A 16,422-nucleotide genomic window follows, 5' to 3' on the forward strand; every position below is an offset into this window, starting at 1 on the left:
GAGGAAACCATATGTGATGAGTGAAATGGAAAGCGGGTTGCACGTATGTTTGCAACAAGTGTGCACACCGTTCTTCGCGCCCATTATTTTCCGTTCATTTACTGTCATACGTTTCCACGTCGTTGTTTCGCCATGTTGATTCGGTTCTCGTTTTGTTTGTTTTAACTAAAGCACGGTTTCGTAAGCGGTTCACGGCACGTAAAATTACTGTTATACCATTAAAGTTACCGCAGCTCCGCTTTCTCTTCCGTAATTTTTACACTGTCAAGGACGCGGGTTCCCGGTTATTCGAAAATAATACAATTGCTTGTATTGGCAGGCCAAGATACAAGGATTTCTTGATAAATAATTACTTGATGTGATATTAAAAAAGGACATATTTATTAACGTTTAAACATTTCCAACAGCGACTTAACTGGTTCATACAGAGTTCGTTTTGCATACAGAGCATAGTCTTAATTTATATTTTCTTATTCTTTTGTAATCCATATTGCAAACTGTACAAGTTATAATTTAGTTTACATTATAGTTTCAGATCAACAGTTAAAAAGTAAATCGTGCAATAATCCTGTTAACTACGAAAGATGAATGTCGATAATATTAGTCTATTACTAAGCTGAACATTTCTGTTAGTTTATTGTATGATAGATGAACACAATTTGAGGACGTACCCTCGAAAGTGGGAAAAATGTTATTATTAACAGTATAAATAATATATGGTCAATTTTTGTTACACTTTTGTAAAAATAATTTCATAGATGCAAAACTTTCATATTATTTTGAAGATAATAATTTTTTCATGTAATGATGGACACACAATATCTATATCACTGTTTTGTCGTACATGTATAAAGTCCGCTGCCTATAGTTATTATACCTAACAAACTTCCTATGTTCCTATATTTAAAATTAGATATACAATTATTGTTAACTTAATCTTACAGATATGTTATAATTAATTTTTGCCAAAAAGGAAGTTGTCAAAGAATTTTCTTCATGATGATTTTCTTAAAATAACTTACGAAATTTGCAAAAATATAACAAAGCGTTTTTTTGAAAATAGATATGACTTAATTTTAAAGGTTTGAGATGATGTTACATATTAAAGTTGTTACTTGACACATATTCATTGCGTGCGACAAAGAAAACATTCCCAATATAATAAAAATGTAGCAGTCTATAATAATTTTCATAGCTAAGTCCATGAAACAAGTTTGCGTCACATAAAATCTTTACATAAACCTTTATTCCCCTTTTTCCAACCTTTGAGTAGCTTGTTCTCTGACTAAAAACTTATTGAATAAACAACTTACAATATCAAAAAGTAAGAGTTTAGTTATTGTACAAACTCAATTGTATCATCCTCTTTTGTAACACAGGAACACTGTACTAATGTTCGATACCAATCCGACCATCACGCTATTACCAGTTAATTTTAAAGGATTATTTACTACATTTCTTGTCAAATTATTTTACCAACATCAATAATTAAGACCACGGGAGCAAAAAATAAATAAACTCAATCCTTTTATACACACACAGTATTTTTCAAAATTTACTAGATTATACTACACGAAATTTGCTGGTATAAATCTTATTAATCTTTCAATTGCTCTGTATCTCTCTGTAGTAATTACCTAGTATTACTTTAAACTGTATTAGAGACTTATTAGTTATTTAAGCTACTTATAAGAAGTCATCAAAGCTGCACTGCTTGAACACTTATTCCGTCATTAGCATCCAACACTAATTAATAAGTGTTGTCTTAATGAACCGGGTCTCGACTTGTAAATCTTTTTCTGCAGATCGGGCAAGATTGCTGTAAAATATTTAAATCAAATTAATCGACTAATCTACTTTTCAAATACAAAGACATATAATAAATATTGTTAATTGTTCAAGGAGATGAACAAGCTTACAGCTAGAAATTACCTGATTCGAGTCAGTTCTCCAACGTATAATACATTCAGTATGAAACATATGATTGCAATGCAACGCGGCTGTTAACCCAATACACAATGGTTCTAAACATATTGTACAGTTTTCTGTTCGTAGCTTATCTCTCATTTGCTGTGCTCTAATCGACGAAATCACCGAGAACATAGAAAAAGCAGCAAGAATTTCAATTAATTTTACTGCTTTCAATTCAGGTTTATTCACAGAACTTTACAAATTTAAGGAGATCCTTATTGCATCTTAACCAAATTGTAACCTCTTTTTCATAGGTACGTAAGGTATAAATAAAATAAATAAATTAACAAAACAAAAGATTATTCTGTTCGGCAAACTTTTGTAAACACTTAATAAATTTAGAAAATACATACGAATTTCCGTAACAAGATGATTTCTTGTCGTTGTACGACGAATTGGATATTTGTCGTTCTCGTCCGTTGGAGTATGACTGGTGGTATTGTTGTTCTTGTTCTCGTTCTCCACTCATATAATACATCAAAAATGATACAAACGCAACACCAAGCGCAACAAACGCTGCACCTGCGTACGACATTTTTCGTTATTGATCCTTATGCGAACCACAAAACAATGTAACAAAATCGTGAATGTCGGTTGAAAGTTTCAGGGAATTTACAGGAATTCCCGGGTTAACAAAAATACGTAGGAAGGTGCATACATCCGCCAAACGCTAAGGCCCCCTTCTTCGAACATCTGAATGCATGCAATAACAACCCTGCGAAGGCACTAACAAAGATATTCCTGGTTCTTTGCGGTAGTACACATCGACCTCATTGGTACATTTTTCTGATTGAAATGTATTTGATACCATACAAACTTAGTGAACAAATCGCTTTTATTGCGCCAAATTAAATCTATTTCCTTCTCTAGTAAGTTGTTAAATAACCAAGTAAAACTGAACACTGATTCCCATGTGAAATAAATGGGCCCCCATTGATACTTCGCCGTTACATGCTGGCCAATGCAAACTTTATAATTTATCCAGCTAACTCGCGTGAAGCTGGCTCACCATGAAAAACCAATATTAATGAAACATAGCTCAAAAAATTACTCTTTAATTACCCGTAAATGCTCACCAATTAGTTTTAATTGCTCACTTATCGTTTTCGAAAAATATCTGAAAAACTTTGTCAGACTTTATCAGGCTAGTGACTTTTATAAGAGGCTGGGGATTTTTTCGAGATATTGTACTGAGAGAGAGAGAGAGAGAGAGAGAGAAAGAAAGAGAGGAGTCCTTAACTGAGGATTTATGACTTCTTGATCTAAAGGACTCGAGATTTCAATTCATCTTGTGTATACGAAATTGGAGAAGATCTTTCGAGCGGCTACGTGATTTCTCTTGTATCCCTTAATTAGAGTCTCGCAAACTAAACTCTCGTCGAGGAATTTTTCGTGGGAACTCTCATGTTATTTCTTTACCTGTTCTAAACTATTACGCTTGAACGAAAATATGCATGTATCTATAAACTATACCTCAACGTTCCATTTTACATTTGAATTTCCTTCTTATCGCCATTTGTCGGAGCATATATTTTCTACACTAGCGCTACAGTAAATTGTAACCATGATCGTGTAGCAGAGAGGGGGCACATATTAGTACCAATGCATACACAAGGAAATAAATATAGAAACATCATTGTTTTGTTTAAGATATTTGTTAATTTCTGCATTGCTTGACATTTCAAATATTCGATCGACACTGTCGCATAATGTAAAACTCGAAAGGTTAGGTACAAAAAGTTTTTAAATCAATATCTATTACCATTTTTATTCGAAATAATGATTATTGTAATTTGATAGGTGGTATCTCTTTACAAATCGTATTTTACAGGATGCCAGGAATTAATGATATTACTACTGCAAGTGGACTTTGTGTTTTGCTATCAACCGAGTACATAGATATATGTATTTGTTTATTAGAAATATTCGTGAGACACTCTCAATGTGATCTATTTCGAGCGCTAGCTACATAAAGATAAGACTAATTTATTCGTAATGCGTAGATTATTTATTCGTCAACAGTTATAAAATAAATATATCATTTAACTATTTACAAATTGACTATATAATTCCGAGAAATGAAAATTCGTCCGAAAATGTCACGCTGACATTTTCGAGGGACACCAGTTTTTGCCGTTCTTGACGTGTTTTACGTGCGAATTTCAAATTTCTCAACTTGTGACTTGTAGACTTATAATCGAGTTTGTTAACAGTGCTAACGTATGAGCTAGTACGAATAATAAATGAAACCATTGTTTTGGAAACATTTTCGTCACAGGGACGTGTCCGATGAATCGTCGTACTTCACGCAAACGAAAATTCGCTTGTATTTTATTTGGATTGAATTAATTTTAGATCTGGCAATCCAAAGTCGGCTTAGAATGCGGTGGTGACAATGTAACAGGTGCTATAGACGTGATCGAGCGTTGGATCGATTGTAATGCTGGCGTTTGTTGTTTAATTAACATGTGTCTCAACGATTGCGCTTCCTCTCGAAGTGTTATTATCTGTGCCTTCAAAATCGCGTTCTCGTGCTCCAGCATCGTCGCCCGTAATGCGATCTATAAAATAGCAATGTTATTAGTGGTACACGTGGAAACGCATCATACATTTTCCTAATTTTCGACTCACATGGTCCTCCCGAATTTTTCGAGCATCCCTAGACTTTTTCGCGGCCTGATTATTACGTTTGCGTCTTTCATAATATTTCTCATCCTTCTGATCGTCGGGAATCGGCTTTTTTTCACTCCTGGGTCGTCGTTGCGCGCTCGTGATTCCGTTTGTACCCAAAAAGTGACGGGTCACCATGCCACCTGTTTTATCAAAACATATATTTTGATATTCGTTAAAAATTCGTCTTTTTCATATACATAATTATTTTATTGCTTTTAGGAAGAAACAAAAATAAATGCCCCGGGTGAGGATCGAACTCACGACCTTAAGATTATGAGACTTACGCGCTGCCATCTGCGCTACCGAGGCTGTTGAAAGCGATGTTTTTTAAATTTAAATAAAAGGGGTAAATTCTTAATTTTAGTATATCGATGAATTTATTTATTAACTTACCAGCATTAACATTCGAGAACGGTTGTGGCACGCTTATAGATTGCATCAAAGGCGGCACGCTTGATAAAAATGGTGGTGGAAGTAGGGAACCCGGAAGCGAGAAACTCGAAGACAACGCTGAAGGTGATAGTGGAGATGGCGTTCGTCTAATCGTAGTATCTCTTGCACTAGAACTTGCTAGAATGTCAGGCTCCCCCAAATTATAGTCTCTGGAATTGTACGGCTCGTATCTACACAGGTCTGATAATTAAATATGATTATTTACAGCTTATAAAATACTCTTACTGTTTGTTATTCAGGCAAGGGAGTTAAAGAAGCCTTCGAGACACAAATCATAAGTGTTGTATATTCATTATTATCGGAAATAGATGTAAAATGAAGCGTACACTATAATAATTGTAAAGAAAAGTATTACACGGCGCGTCAGGAAACTCTTTAATTAAGGGAGCGACGCCGCCGCACACTATGACAACCCACACATAGAAGAAAAGCCATATACGTGTATTAGTTTTAGAGGTTTACATCCACTGATTTTGGAACCATTTGATATTCCAAATAGAAAACTCGGGTCCTCTCGTAACTTGAGACTGTTATCGTTAGACACCACAATCCGAGCTTTGAGTTTAAGCATTGACACATTGTATACTATCGTATCTTTCTTTTAAATGGTTCTGAAAATATTGATTTGTTATTGCTCTCGGACAATAAGTCCGAGTTTTAATGTTTCAAAATGTGCTAAATTTATGGTAGGATAAAATCAGAAGATTTCAGGAAGCACATGCTCCATGGATGCATCTACATATATTTTCTTCACTTTCCCTTTCTCGAGCGTGTTTTATATGTCTGCTACGCAGTTTGATAAAGGCGATGACCGTTTGAGATTAACGGGCAAGAGAAGCTTGATCAAGATAAAAAAAACTGCAAAAATGTTTCTCTTGCACGAGTTCGTACATGAGTGGCTGCGTGATCAAATAAATAACACGCCGCGGAAGTCAGATTCTTAACATTTAATTGCACATACACATTTCAGGAGAAAGTGCAGCAAGCAGCTTTATACCTTTGTACTAATTAAATGGGGACTAATTTAATTAGTATTTATTAGAACATCGTATTTTAAATTAAAAAATTTCACCAATTTCGTTATGTTTAGACATACAATGTGACTGTAAAATAACTTATTGCTTTTTTATTGTGCCAGAGCTGAATTCCATCCATTTTGAAGATGCTGAGTACCAACAGCCCCTGTGGCCTAATGGATAAGGCATCGGTCTCCTAAACCGGGGATTGTGGGTTCGAGTCCCACCAGGGGTATTCAATTTGAATATATTTTTTTTCTAATTCGCAGTACTATTTATTATGTCACTTGTTCAATCGCCATTCAAACATCGGCTAAGAATTCAATTTATTTAATAAGAAGAAAATTATGCAAATACTGAATGTTCTGCAGAGCGCTAGTATTTTTTTTAATTTAGAACTTCTGTTTGTTTATTATAATTAATGTTTGCAATAATATTAACTAGTTCTGAACAATGCGTGGTATGTCAAATTAACAGAAACAGTACGTAATGGAAAATTTTACTAAAAATTATATAGTCATGTTAATAAAAATCATAAAATAATTAATTCATTCTATTTTATGTTGTTAACAGATACAAGAGTAGAAGACTAATGAAAAAATTGAAAAAAATAAACCTCCACCGTGACAATGTGTCAAATTGGCACATTGCCGTGACCAGGATTCGAACCTGGGTTACTACGGCCACAACGTAGGGTCCTAACCACTAGACGATCACGGCTACTGGAGGATTTGGAAACCACTTGGAAATTCACGTACATCAATGATAGTAGCGACCAACTTGTTCACTTGTCCGTGACTTTAAGTTCTCGTGCCACGTAATTACAACTTAAACGGATGTAAAATTTCGTTCCAGATATATCAAATTGAAAAACCAACACGAAAAAATCTGAATTAAAAAATATAGAACTCTCATTTATGTAACGATTAATAAGTATATGATTGGAAATACTAAGCACAGAATGCAAACAATTTAAAATTGTTGTCTGATTTCCAGCGAACTAGCAGAAATATCAATATGAACATCGCATCAGATGGTAACAAATTTTACGTAATATTTATGCATTTCGAACGTAAATAAGTTTCATAAGTTTTGATTGCAACTTTCAGTGAAATTACAGATAAATGAATATAAACGTTAAATGAATTGACAATAAAACGTGATAAATATTTATGCGATGCAAGAAGCGATAAAATAAAGAAAAAAAATGAAAGTACGGAAACAACAATGGATACATAATTTCAGGTGAAGTAATATGAAATATGTGGAATCTGTCTATTCATAAAATTAATAAATTACCTGAGGATGGCGCGAACAAGCTGTAACTCCTTAGAAGATGCAACGCAGAGAACGCGCTGGAAACTGAGCTTCCGGTGCAGATCGTTCGTGCGGGTGCGTGGGAGGTCATTCCTTCTAAAGTTCTCTAAAATTCTAGGCCACAGATAGATCCACAAAATTCCGTAACAAAGATAACGACTATAAAATATGAAAGACAACCAATTCTTTGGAAACGTTCGAATTACGCGGTAAAAATGTTTTTCAAGCTATCCATTTAGTGACAAAATCACGAAGCCATTTTCCCGATTTCACAATAACAGTATCTTGAGAGGCAACTGAATGGTCTTGAAGAATGTCTGACTCCATTGCATGCTGATTGATCCACTGGGTCCAGTTATTTCGGTCCGAGAAAAAGAGTCCAACAAAATCTTCGCCGACACAACTTTGCCAAATTACAGAGTAATATTGTTGTCTACTTTCTCCAGTCTTTATCGAATTCAAAATTTTGTAAGATTGATATGAAGAGTATTTTATGACGCAGGTATCAAAGAATTTTCAAAGAAGGGTGCCTTCGGTTACGTTCTTCAATGTAGAGTACAACTTGTCTTCGCGGCGAACTGTCTTCGTCGATGTTTCTGGAGCCTGTTGACGTTTCGCGTCACGTGCTGCTTTGCCGCATACCTCGCCACCAGAAGAATTTCCAATTCGCCGTCGCGAGGGGTGATTCCCGCCCCTCGGTGCATGCGCAACGTTAAGCGGAACGGTTGTTCCGCCCCTGGAGCATTAGGGGCGAGCAACCGGGCCGGGCTTCAAGTGGTCAACGAAGGCAAAAGCCAGGCGGATTGACCAATCCCGTGGAAAAGCAATTGTTCACCCTAGGCGTATCACGACCCTAATCTGCCATCCGTTGTGATAACAGGTCGCCCGGCTTTTTGCGTCTTGCATGACTGAATGACGAAGAAAATCGTTCTAGAACACTTTTGCTGATCGAAGAGATGAGCAACATTTTTGAAACAATAAGCAAATGAAAATTTTAATCATATATTACAACAGTAATTAAATGCATCTAACTGTTGTAGCAACCTAGAAATCATATGCAAGAGTATTTGAAACTATTGATAGTGGTAGAGTCAGTGAAGCTGCAGTAATTAAATTATTTCAATAATAAAAGTCTACGTTCGCAAAGGGAATCGTTGCTAGAATCAATTTTCAAATTGCAAATAATACAGCAAGTAGTGGATGTGTCTAGAACACGGCAATGGTGTTGCATGCAACAACGTTTACCACGATGTTCACTTGTTTGTATTTATAATTCCATACACAGGGATGTTGCACCCAGCCAAACAGAAAGCTACGTGTGTCTAATGTCTCTGGGACAATCGACAGCTGACACGTTTCTGCCGCCCACGAATGTTTAATGGGTCGGTAATTATTACCAAGTAAATTAGACGACAACGACCAACATTGAAGCGGAGGAGGGGGTTGCAACATTGATGAGTACGCGGCAGGCTTGGAATTGTTTTTTTTAGTCGGGTTCATCAATGTTGCAGTCGCGTATGCCCCGTCCAAGCTTTTAATTAACGACTGAACGATCGATTGTTTTACGATGTAGACGAACCTCCTGCAGGTTGCAACACAATGTAACAACTATGTAGCAAGGTAGAAAGATAATGAACCATTTAAAATTGCAGATACGATATTGTGAACATTTTCTATATCATTCTCTTGCAGGCTCGATTCAAGTTTCCATGCGGAACGGAATGGAGGAATAACAAAACTAATGTTTGTGATTTATACCGAAAGTTCGAAGAAATTACATATCTGTAATTATACACGGAAAATTTGCAGGTGCGACGGGGATTTACGTTGCCGCATGTCCCGTTTCGTGTCTCGAAAAGGGACGAGCAATTTGGAGTATATTGCCTGTTCTTTAAGCCGACGGGGGTGGGCGAGCATCGCGGGTTAAATAACGCCATTTGTTATCGTAATATCTAATTTGGTAGTGAAGGGTGATGCGCCTCTGCCATGTGGCCGAGATCTCACGAGGCCGCAGTACAGGTGTCTTAGGAACAACAGTTAGCTGCCGGTAAGTTCGGCAGGTGTGCCGCAACAAGAAACGATACGAATGATTTTTCGGCTAATGTAGAACCCACGATCTTTTCACAGTGAAGCAAACGAGGCTACGAGATCCCTAAATGTCCACTTCATAAGCTACGATTGCATAAACTAATTTTTCATAAATCTTTCACCATCACAATCTCCTCTTAGAGTCTCCAAAAATATTCAAGCATATTCTCATTACATTCTATGGAAGCCTATTAATAGATTTCTTAATGACTGTATTATATTGATATATTATTATATAATATGACAAGAAGGTAAAATATTAAGAAGCTACGGATTTAGCTATGGATTGCAGGTATTTGAAAACTGTTAAACAATGCCTGAACTTTCGGCTCATCCAAAGCTATTCACTTAAAAATAGGAAGACGGACATCTTTGCCGGTTCTTATCTTTTAGATTGAATGCCTGTGTAATGTAATTCAACGTTTCAGGTCTTATCGGGATCAGCCATTTTCTCGCGGAGTAATTACCCGCTGGTATCGTAGATCGTAAAAGGATTGAGTAAACCGCCGCTGGATCGCTCGATCGAGCGTCCTTCCGAAAGGAAGGGGCGAGCAATCATCAAGATTGTCCCGACATTACGAGCAGCGTTCTCGTCGCTTCGTCGGACGCTCGTTATCATTATGTGGCTGGATTCGTGATAGCAAACGCCCCCGCGATCGGCCGGCCTCGTCGGTCTCTCGCTCGCTTGGTCTGCTCGTGCGAACCTGGACACCTGTTCGCGACCATCGGGTAACGTGACATCACGTCATGTGACCTCCTCAGCCCCGGAAACCCCTTGAGCCCCCGTGAGGAGACGCGACCTCGCAGCTAATCCGCCTAATCGCTGTCCTGGAAACGACGGGTTGCACACCCGAACGCTGTTGTCGCGGCCCGTCATCTAGTTCCGCGCCCTTTTCTCTTTTTATTCGCGGTTCTTCGAAGGTAGGTCAGCCAGGTGCACGCATTATCATTATTATTATTATTATTGGACCCCGAATCTTTCAATTCGTCCACTGTTTCAGATTGTAGCCGAAAGATTAGAACAACAAAGGGGAGATTCTACGTTTCCCGCAGACCAAAATCTTTGAAACGAAGGAATTCTGCCGCCGAAGATTCACGGTGCCGCCTCAACAAGTATTCTCTTCGTCCCGAGGAACTTCGGTTCTCCGTTCTGGAAGGCAAATCAACACGAACAACGGGTGTCACGCACAACACCGTGTCCTACACCGGTGAACGACAGGGTGGCGAGGGGGTCGCGTGTCTGCCCCTTAATTTTATCCTACGTCCCGGTTCACCTCCTTCGCGTAGCTCCCTTTGCACCCCTGCAAACGGAGTCACGAATCGCGACGCCCGGTTGTTTCACAACACGAGCAAAGTTATCTCATCAAGTCGTCACGAGGACGCGCCTCGACCCCCTTGCCTACCGCCTCACGACCCCCCCTGCCGACCCCTGCCTAAGCCCTCTTGCTAGCTCGCCGCTCTACGTTGCAAAAGACGCGATTAAACTTTTTCTTGCTTCGCCCGCTCGTCTATTTACGGTCTCGCCTCACCCCCTCCCCCTTAGGGGTACGTTCGGTGTCAGGTGTACCGATTAGCGGTTTTCTTGTTCGGTTACCTCGTTTGCGCTTCCTCCGCGCGATTCACCCTTTCCGTCCGGGAGACTGTTGTTCTTTTGTTCCGTTTAACATCTTCGAATTAGTCATCGATCCCGTGAAATTATTCGATAGCGAGTGGACAAATGTATTCAGCGATACCGGCAATTATCATGCGATCTTATGCAAGAACGTCGCGAGAACTAGAAGATGAATGCAGGAACATGATCGGAAAATGTAGAAAATGCTCGTTGCTCATTGCAGGATGACCAGATAGCAGCTCACATTGGTAGAAGTTCATTTGGAAAGGAAGTACATGGTTGCAGGTTTCCCGGACTTCGTGGGAAAATAAAACGAAGAACACGAAGTAGAACGCGCCCAGACGTCTTTCCTTTTTTTTCCTCGCGTTTCGGAGAAGGCTGTTTCCCGTACGATAACAACGACGAGCCAAAAATTGCCTTGACGAGTGCGGATAAGAACCGTGCCGGCGCGGTAAGCCGCAATTCGCCGACAGCCTGGGAAATGAAGGGTTGTGCATGCCTTCCGCACCGTACGCGGGGTCCAAACAGCCTAAATGATTAAGTTTTAGGTGTTGAGGAATTGCTGTTCCAATTAATCCACTTCGGGACCAACGAATTTGTATTTAATCCTGGCGTGCCGGCGAAGGTCCCCAGGGCTCGTAGGTGAGATTTCAAATACTCGAAGTCGGGCGAAACAATTATGTAACTTCCACGGACCGTAATTAACTACCGATTGAATGTGTAGGGGATCGTGTCCGCCATTGTCCTCAAATTTCTTGGGAAGCCGTCGCATTGGAAAGAAACTGCGACGTATGTCCGAGCGAAAGGTGAAAGAGGAATCCTATAGAAAGCTGAAATTCCAGCGTGCACAGACGGGCAGAAAGAAAGTAACATCGGTGATCGATGGTGGACACCGTGTAATTTCATTCTAATATCGTTGAAGCATACCACGGTGGTCGGATAATTTCCAGCAATTTGCAGCGCGACGCTTTGAAGCAGCGTCCATTGGAAAAGAGAGAGGACGCTTCCGCGTGCGGACATCGTCCAAGCGGTTGGCTCCGATTAATATTTTACGCAAACACATTCCCCCGTCCCACGATCAGAGGCTCCTCCTATATTTTTTCCCAACACACCGCCTCCTGACCGCGGCGCCAGCGTTATTTCAATTGCAAATCGATAGAGCCGCGCGGTAAACACAGTCGCACAGACCGAAAACTTCCCGAGCTCATGTAATAACATGAAGGCGAGATGGTGCCGATAGGGTCTTAACAAATGGGCCGATCTGATGTGTCGATCCACGCCGCTCGCAACCGTATTCGATAACGACAAACGCGTGATGAATGTGTATTCGTGAATCCCGAAAAGAACGCGACAAAGGCGGTTCTCGATCGAGCACATCCGATTACAAATGTAACGAGCACAATTTCTGAACAGCACTCGAATTCATATCGAAGCGTCATCGGTGCTGACAGTCTGCAGATTCATGCGACTCGCGGAAAACGGAGAAATTGTTCGATCAAAGTTCTGTCGACGTCATCGTCGTCGTTCCGATCATGGAGAAGCCCGATCCAAGAGAATTGTCGGACGAGGAGGCGACGAGGATGCTCGACAAAATCCTCGAAGAGGACGAAGAGGCTATAAACAAGGACACATCGAACTCTTGTCCACCTCGCGAGGAAGGAGATTATTCCATCAGGGTCTAAAACGCGTTTCCAATCGTTTCTAAAAGATATGATTAGACCCTGCCGGCCGAGATAGCTTGTTCGTTCAGGAATAAAATTGCCGTTGCAATTCAAGAGATTGTTAACGTTTAATTTTTCACGAAGCTGTCAATTCCGCAATGATATCTGCTGCTTCCTCTGCGATACAAATATTCGGAGGAACTTTCATATTTGCAACGTAGTAGTGAAAGTCAACGTACAGAAAAAAAAAACTCAGCCGGGGTCGCGAGACGCCGTTGCAGGATCACACGTCATTCTCGGTGTTATATTTCGCCGGCAGTGATCACGATTTTTATTGGATAATTAATGTTTGCAGAGAGTTTGCGATTGCATGCGAACCGCCGAGAACTCGTCGAGATTCTCGTTGAGGGTGATGGAGGCGATGCGATCGTTGCAGAACGAGGAGGATGCGTTTCTGTCCACGTGCACCGTCGAGGATATAGTCGGTTATATCGAGGCGAATTATCGCGACGACGGTGACCTTTACGCTCAGGTGCGGACCGCGCTGAAACAGGTCTGTTCCCAAGGGTTAGTTCTACGTCAGCCAAAGCGGCGGAATAATAGCACGCGTTGCAGGCGAAAATGTGTCTCGCGTGAGACACGATCGCGTTTCAAGGCAACTGCAAACCGTTTATCTCATTCGAAGACCCCGTGCATCTATCGACCGATTTCCGCCCGCGGTTCACCCTGTTAATTGTAACGCCTTCCTCTGCTGATGCAACAGTGTTACCCTAATGCTCCGTCTTTTCCTTATCCTGAGCCCACGGTTCACGGATCTTGCGCTACTTCCAACGTAACAGTAAAATTGCAGTATTATTAATCGGATTGTACTAAAGTTGACAGTTGCTTCACCGGAATTGTTAGCGAATTGGAACTAGTATCTAAATGTTACGACCATTGTGTTAGGGGGGCCGGAAAGTTACGTCGTTTGTTTACATTAAATTCAAACAGATAAATTTTTAACTAGTTTTTATTTTCAATCAATGATGTAATCACCCTCATTATCAACAACCTTCTTTCATTTAGTATGCAAATTTTTAGTATGCAAAAATTAGTATGCAAAAAAGAAGGAATACTGACGTGCGCAGAAACGACATTACTTTCCGGTCCCCCTAATAAAATTGTTTTACAACAGATTCGTGATGGAACTGTTGGAGAATGAGTACCACCTGGTAGGACCGGGCGCCATTTCGATGAACAAAGTCACATGCTCGAACAAACGTGACGACTGTCTTTTATCCTCAACGTCGAAGGCTCCGCCGAAGCGTCGTCAGAAAGAGGAGGACGATTGCATCTGCGAAGAATCCACTGACGAAGAAACAGCATTGAAGAAAGCACGTCCTAGGTCGTCTTCCAGAAGAGCTCGTCCTAGGCGAACCAGGGTTCTAGATGTAGAAACAGGAGAGGATCGTAGTTACGAAGAAGAGGATGATACTACCGATGATGAGGGTGTAAGGAAAAATTTAATTTAAGGAAAAATATTGTTCCGTGCGTAACGATAGTACAATGATGTAATTAGGATGTACAGAAGTATTCTTTCCTTTCGTTTTAATGAGACCGCTCTCGTTTATATACCTCTTTAATTGTAGGTGAAATTGGATGTCGCCGACAGAACGTATCTCCTTAGTAAAGAGCAAGCGGGATTGCCACATTCGTATTCCCCAGCCAATTTCTTTCGGAGAAGAAGCGCGAGAATTCAAGAACGAAACGGGAATGGAGAAAATAGCAAAGCGAGGATACAGCAAGCGACGATGAAGGACGAAACATCAGGGAATAGAGAGGAAGATGACTCTGTAATCGAAGGATCGGATAGATTTGACGATGAGCATCGAGAACATCAGAGTCAATTGCGGATAAAGAAAAAGGACGAGCGCGATGAAGAACTCAAACGATGGATAAAACGCTGTCAGGCGGAATGCGTGCGGCAAGGGAAACGGCGGAAGAATAATTAAACGACTAATCAACAATTCTTGCAATATTTTTACTTGTCCACGAACAATTTTCTAAAATTCATTTCTTCCGTTAATTGGTTTGGAAATAGATTGTAACGAACGATGCAAAATCATAAGGAAAGGAAAACATTGTGTTCTGTTTCTCAATTTATTTTTCGTTCTTTGTAATTTCATAGATATTTATAATTGGTCATCTTCGGTTAAGGATTGTTCGTCGAACAACAATTTAAGATGATCCGCCATGTAGTTCGAAAGATGGTGAAAGTCGAAGGATCCTTCCGGTTTGGTCTGCTGGTATTAGATATCCGGAACTCACGGCCAATGAAAGTGCATCCCGTATGTAATTTCTTGCATCGTTGTACGCTAAACATTATGAACGTATTAGGAACAATTTAGCTGTTAGAAACGCAATTTCTAAGCTCGTACGATCTCCGCAGAAAACAGAAACATTTTGTGTACGAACATTATTTAAAAAAAGAAACAGTAATTTTCACCTGGAACGCGATATAAATTGCTTTGAAAATATATTATTATTAAATTTTTAAAGAAATATGAAACGTGCATAGACTGTTTGTCTATTTCTACTTAATACCTGCGGTCATACGATCGCGCAAATGTATGCTCCTTTTCCTTTTCTTAGATTTACGAAATTTCTGGCATGCATTGTTGCGTTGCCTCTGAATGCTATTTGAATGCGATACTTTTCTCAAATATTTGTACACAAGTTCGGACACAGTCGATTTCTGGTCCAGTCGTCCAAGATTGTACTCCGTATGTTTCGGCCGCATTCCTAATCTCTGTTTATCATGAATTAAAATAAAAAGATTCGTCACAAATTATTCAGCTCCTTTCGTCGAGTCTTTTGAATCTTACCAAACTTTCTTTTGCATCGAATTTCTTGATTCCTCAACTTCCGGACAGCTCCTCCTCGACGGAATTCGGAGTTTTTAATTGCGATTCTTTACGGCAAAATACGAAATGAAGGGACTCCTCCTCAACAAATAATATTTATGATTGGTTTATGGTTACTGTGAAGTCATTTTTACAAATTCATTTCTTAAATTTTTCGCTCAAAGTGTCAACGTTTCGTTGTCGTCTTATCAGATTTTATATTGCAAATATTTTGGCAACCAGTGTTTCAAAATTAATATATATATTTGGACTAAAGGAACTTTTAATGATTTTACTCATCGAGCCTATATAATAGATTGCCATAATTACAGCTAGTAACGATTTTTTGTAATTAAGCTTCTTTACGGGCGCAGGCGCACTATCACCACGTAGCGGCAAAACGCTCGAACTAAATGTCCATCATATGCACAATGCAGGATCGCCGAAAAATATTAATTATGGCAAAACTGAGGCACATGAAAATAAACCAAAGGTACAGGATTGTTCAGGAAAAACTACTGCATCGATATCGTATAAAAAAACAAATGATAACATCGCCAAACGTAATTAACTGCTCTTTGAAGTTTGATTAACTATTATGTTAATTAATTATATTTTGTGTTGTTATCGTTTGGTTTTCTTGCATAATATCGACGCAACAGATTCTTCTGAACAGTTCTGTGTCCTTGGTTTACTTTTTGGTTGCCTAATTTTGCCATAATTAATGTTTTAAGAGGCCCTGTATTATG

The 16,422-nt window shown here is 39.5% G+C and overlaps 4 protein-coding genes, 1 long non-coding RNA gene and 3 other non-coding genes across 8 annotated transcripts; 3 read left to right on the forward strand and 5 right to left on the reverse strand.

Moving 5' to 3' along the window:
* Positions 1-359: 359 nt before the first annotated feature.
* Positions 360-2,927, reverse strand: LOC117229547 (uncharacterized). Its single transcript, XM_033486100.2, has 3 exons — positions 2,325-2,927; positions 1,933-2,077; positions 360-1,819 (listed from the first exon to the last, which is right to left on the reverse strand). Exons 1-3 carry the CDS (start codon positions 2,504-2,506, stop codon positions 1,766-1,768), a joined length of 381 nt encoding a protein of 126 aa, XP_033341991.2. The 5' UTR covers positions 2,507-2,927; the 3' UTR covers positions 360-1,765.
* A 655-nt stretch (positions 2,928-3,582) lies between these two features.
* Positions 3,583-4,235, forward strand: LOC117229573 (uncharacterized). The gene is made up of 2 exons (XR_004492588.2): positions 3,583-3,696; positions 3,803-4,235. It is a non-coding gene; the product is annotated as an uncharacterized LOC117229573 (long non-coding RNA).
* On the reverse strand, positions 3,957-8,037 carry LOC117229565 (uncharacterized). Its single transcript, XM_033486119.2, has 4 exons — positions 7,413-8,037; positions 5,038-5,277; positions 4,603-4,784; positions 3,957-4,532 (listed from the first exon to the last, which is right to left on the reverse strand). The coding sequence occupies exons 1-4, from the start codon at positions 7,519-7,521 to the stop codon at positions 4,323-4,325; spliced, it is 741 nt and encodes a 246-aa protein (XP_033342010.1). The 5' UTR covers positions 7,522-8,037; the 3' UTR covers positions 3,957-4,322.
* Positions 4,881-4,953, reverse strand: TRNAM-CAU (transfer RNA methionine (anticodon CAU)). The gene has a single exon. It is a non-coding gene; the product is annotated as a tRNA-Met (tRNA).
* Positions 6,276-6,348, forward strand: TRNAR-CCU (transfer RNA arginine (anticodon CCU)). The gene has a single exon. It is a non-coding gene; the product is annotated as a tRNA-Arg (tRNA).
* Positions 6,762-6,833, reverse strand: TRNAH-GUG (transfer RNA histidin (anticodon GUG)). Its single transcript has one exon. It is a non-coding gene; the product is annotated as a tRNA-His (tRNA).
* A 5,949-nt stretch (positions 8,038-13,986) lies between the features above and the next one.
* Positions 13,987-15,339, forward strand: LOC117229736 (uncharacterized). The gene is made up of 2 exons (XM_033486450.2): positions 13,987-14,281; positions 14,420-15,339. Exons 1-2 carry the CDS (start codon positions 14,024-14,026, stop codon positions 14,780-14,782), a joined length of 621 nt encoding a protein of 206 aa, XP_033342341.2. The 5' UTR covers positions 13,987-14,023; the 3' UTR covers positions 14,783-15,339.
* Positions 14,912-15,994, reverse strand: LOC117229595 (uncharacterized). The gene is made up of 3 exons (XM_076519452.1): positions 15,656-15,994; positions 15,375-15,579; positions 14,912-15,145 (listed from the first exon to the last, which is right to left on the reverse strand). Exons 2-3 carry the CDS (start codon positions 15,568-15,570, stop codon positions 15,009-15,011), a joined length of 333 nt encoding a protein of 110 aa, XP_076375567.1. The 5' UTR covers positions 15,571-15,579; positions 15,656-15,994; the 3' UTR covers positions 14,912-15,008.
* Between the last annotated feature and the right edge of the window lie 428 nt (positions 15,995-16,422).

Source organism: Megalopta genalis, chromosome 3 (assembly GCF_051020955.1).
Source record: "Megalopta genalis isolate 19385.01 chromosome 3, iyMegGena1_principal, whole genome shotgun sequence".
Taxonomy (NCBI): domain Eukaryota; kingdom Metazoa; phylum Arthropoda; class Insecta; order Hymenoptera; family Halictidae; genus Megalopta; species Megalopta genalis.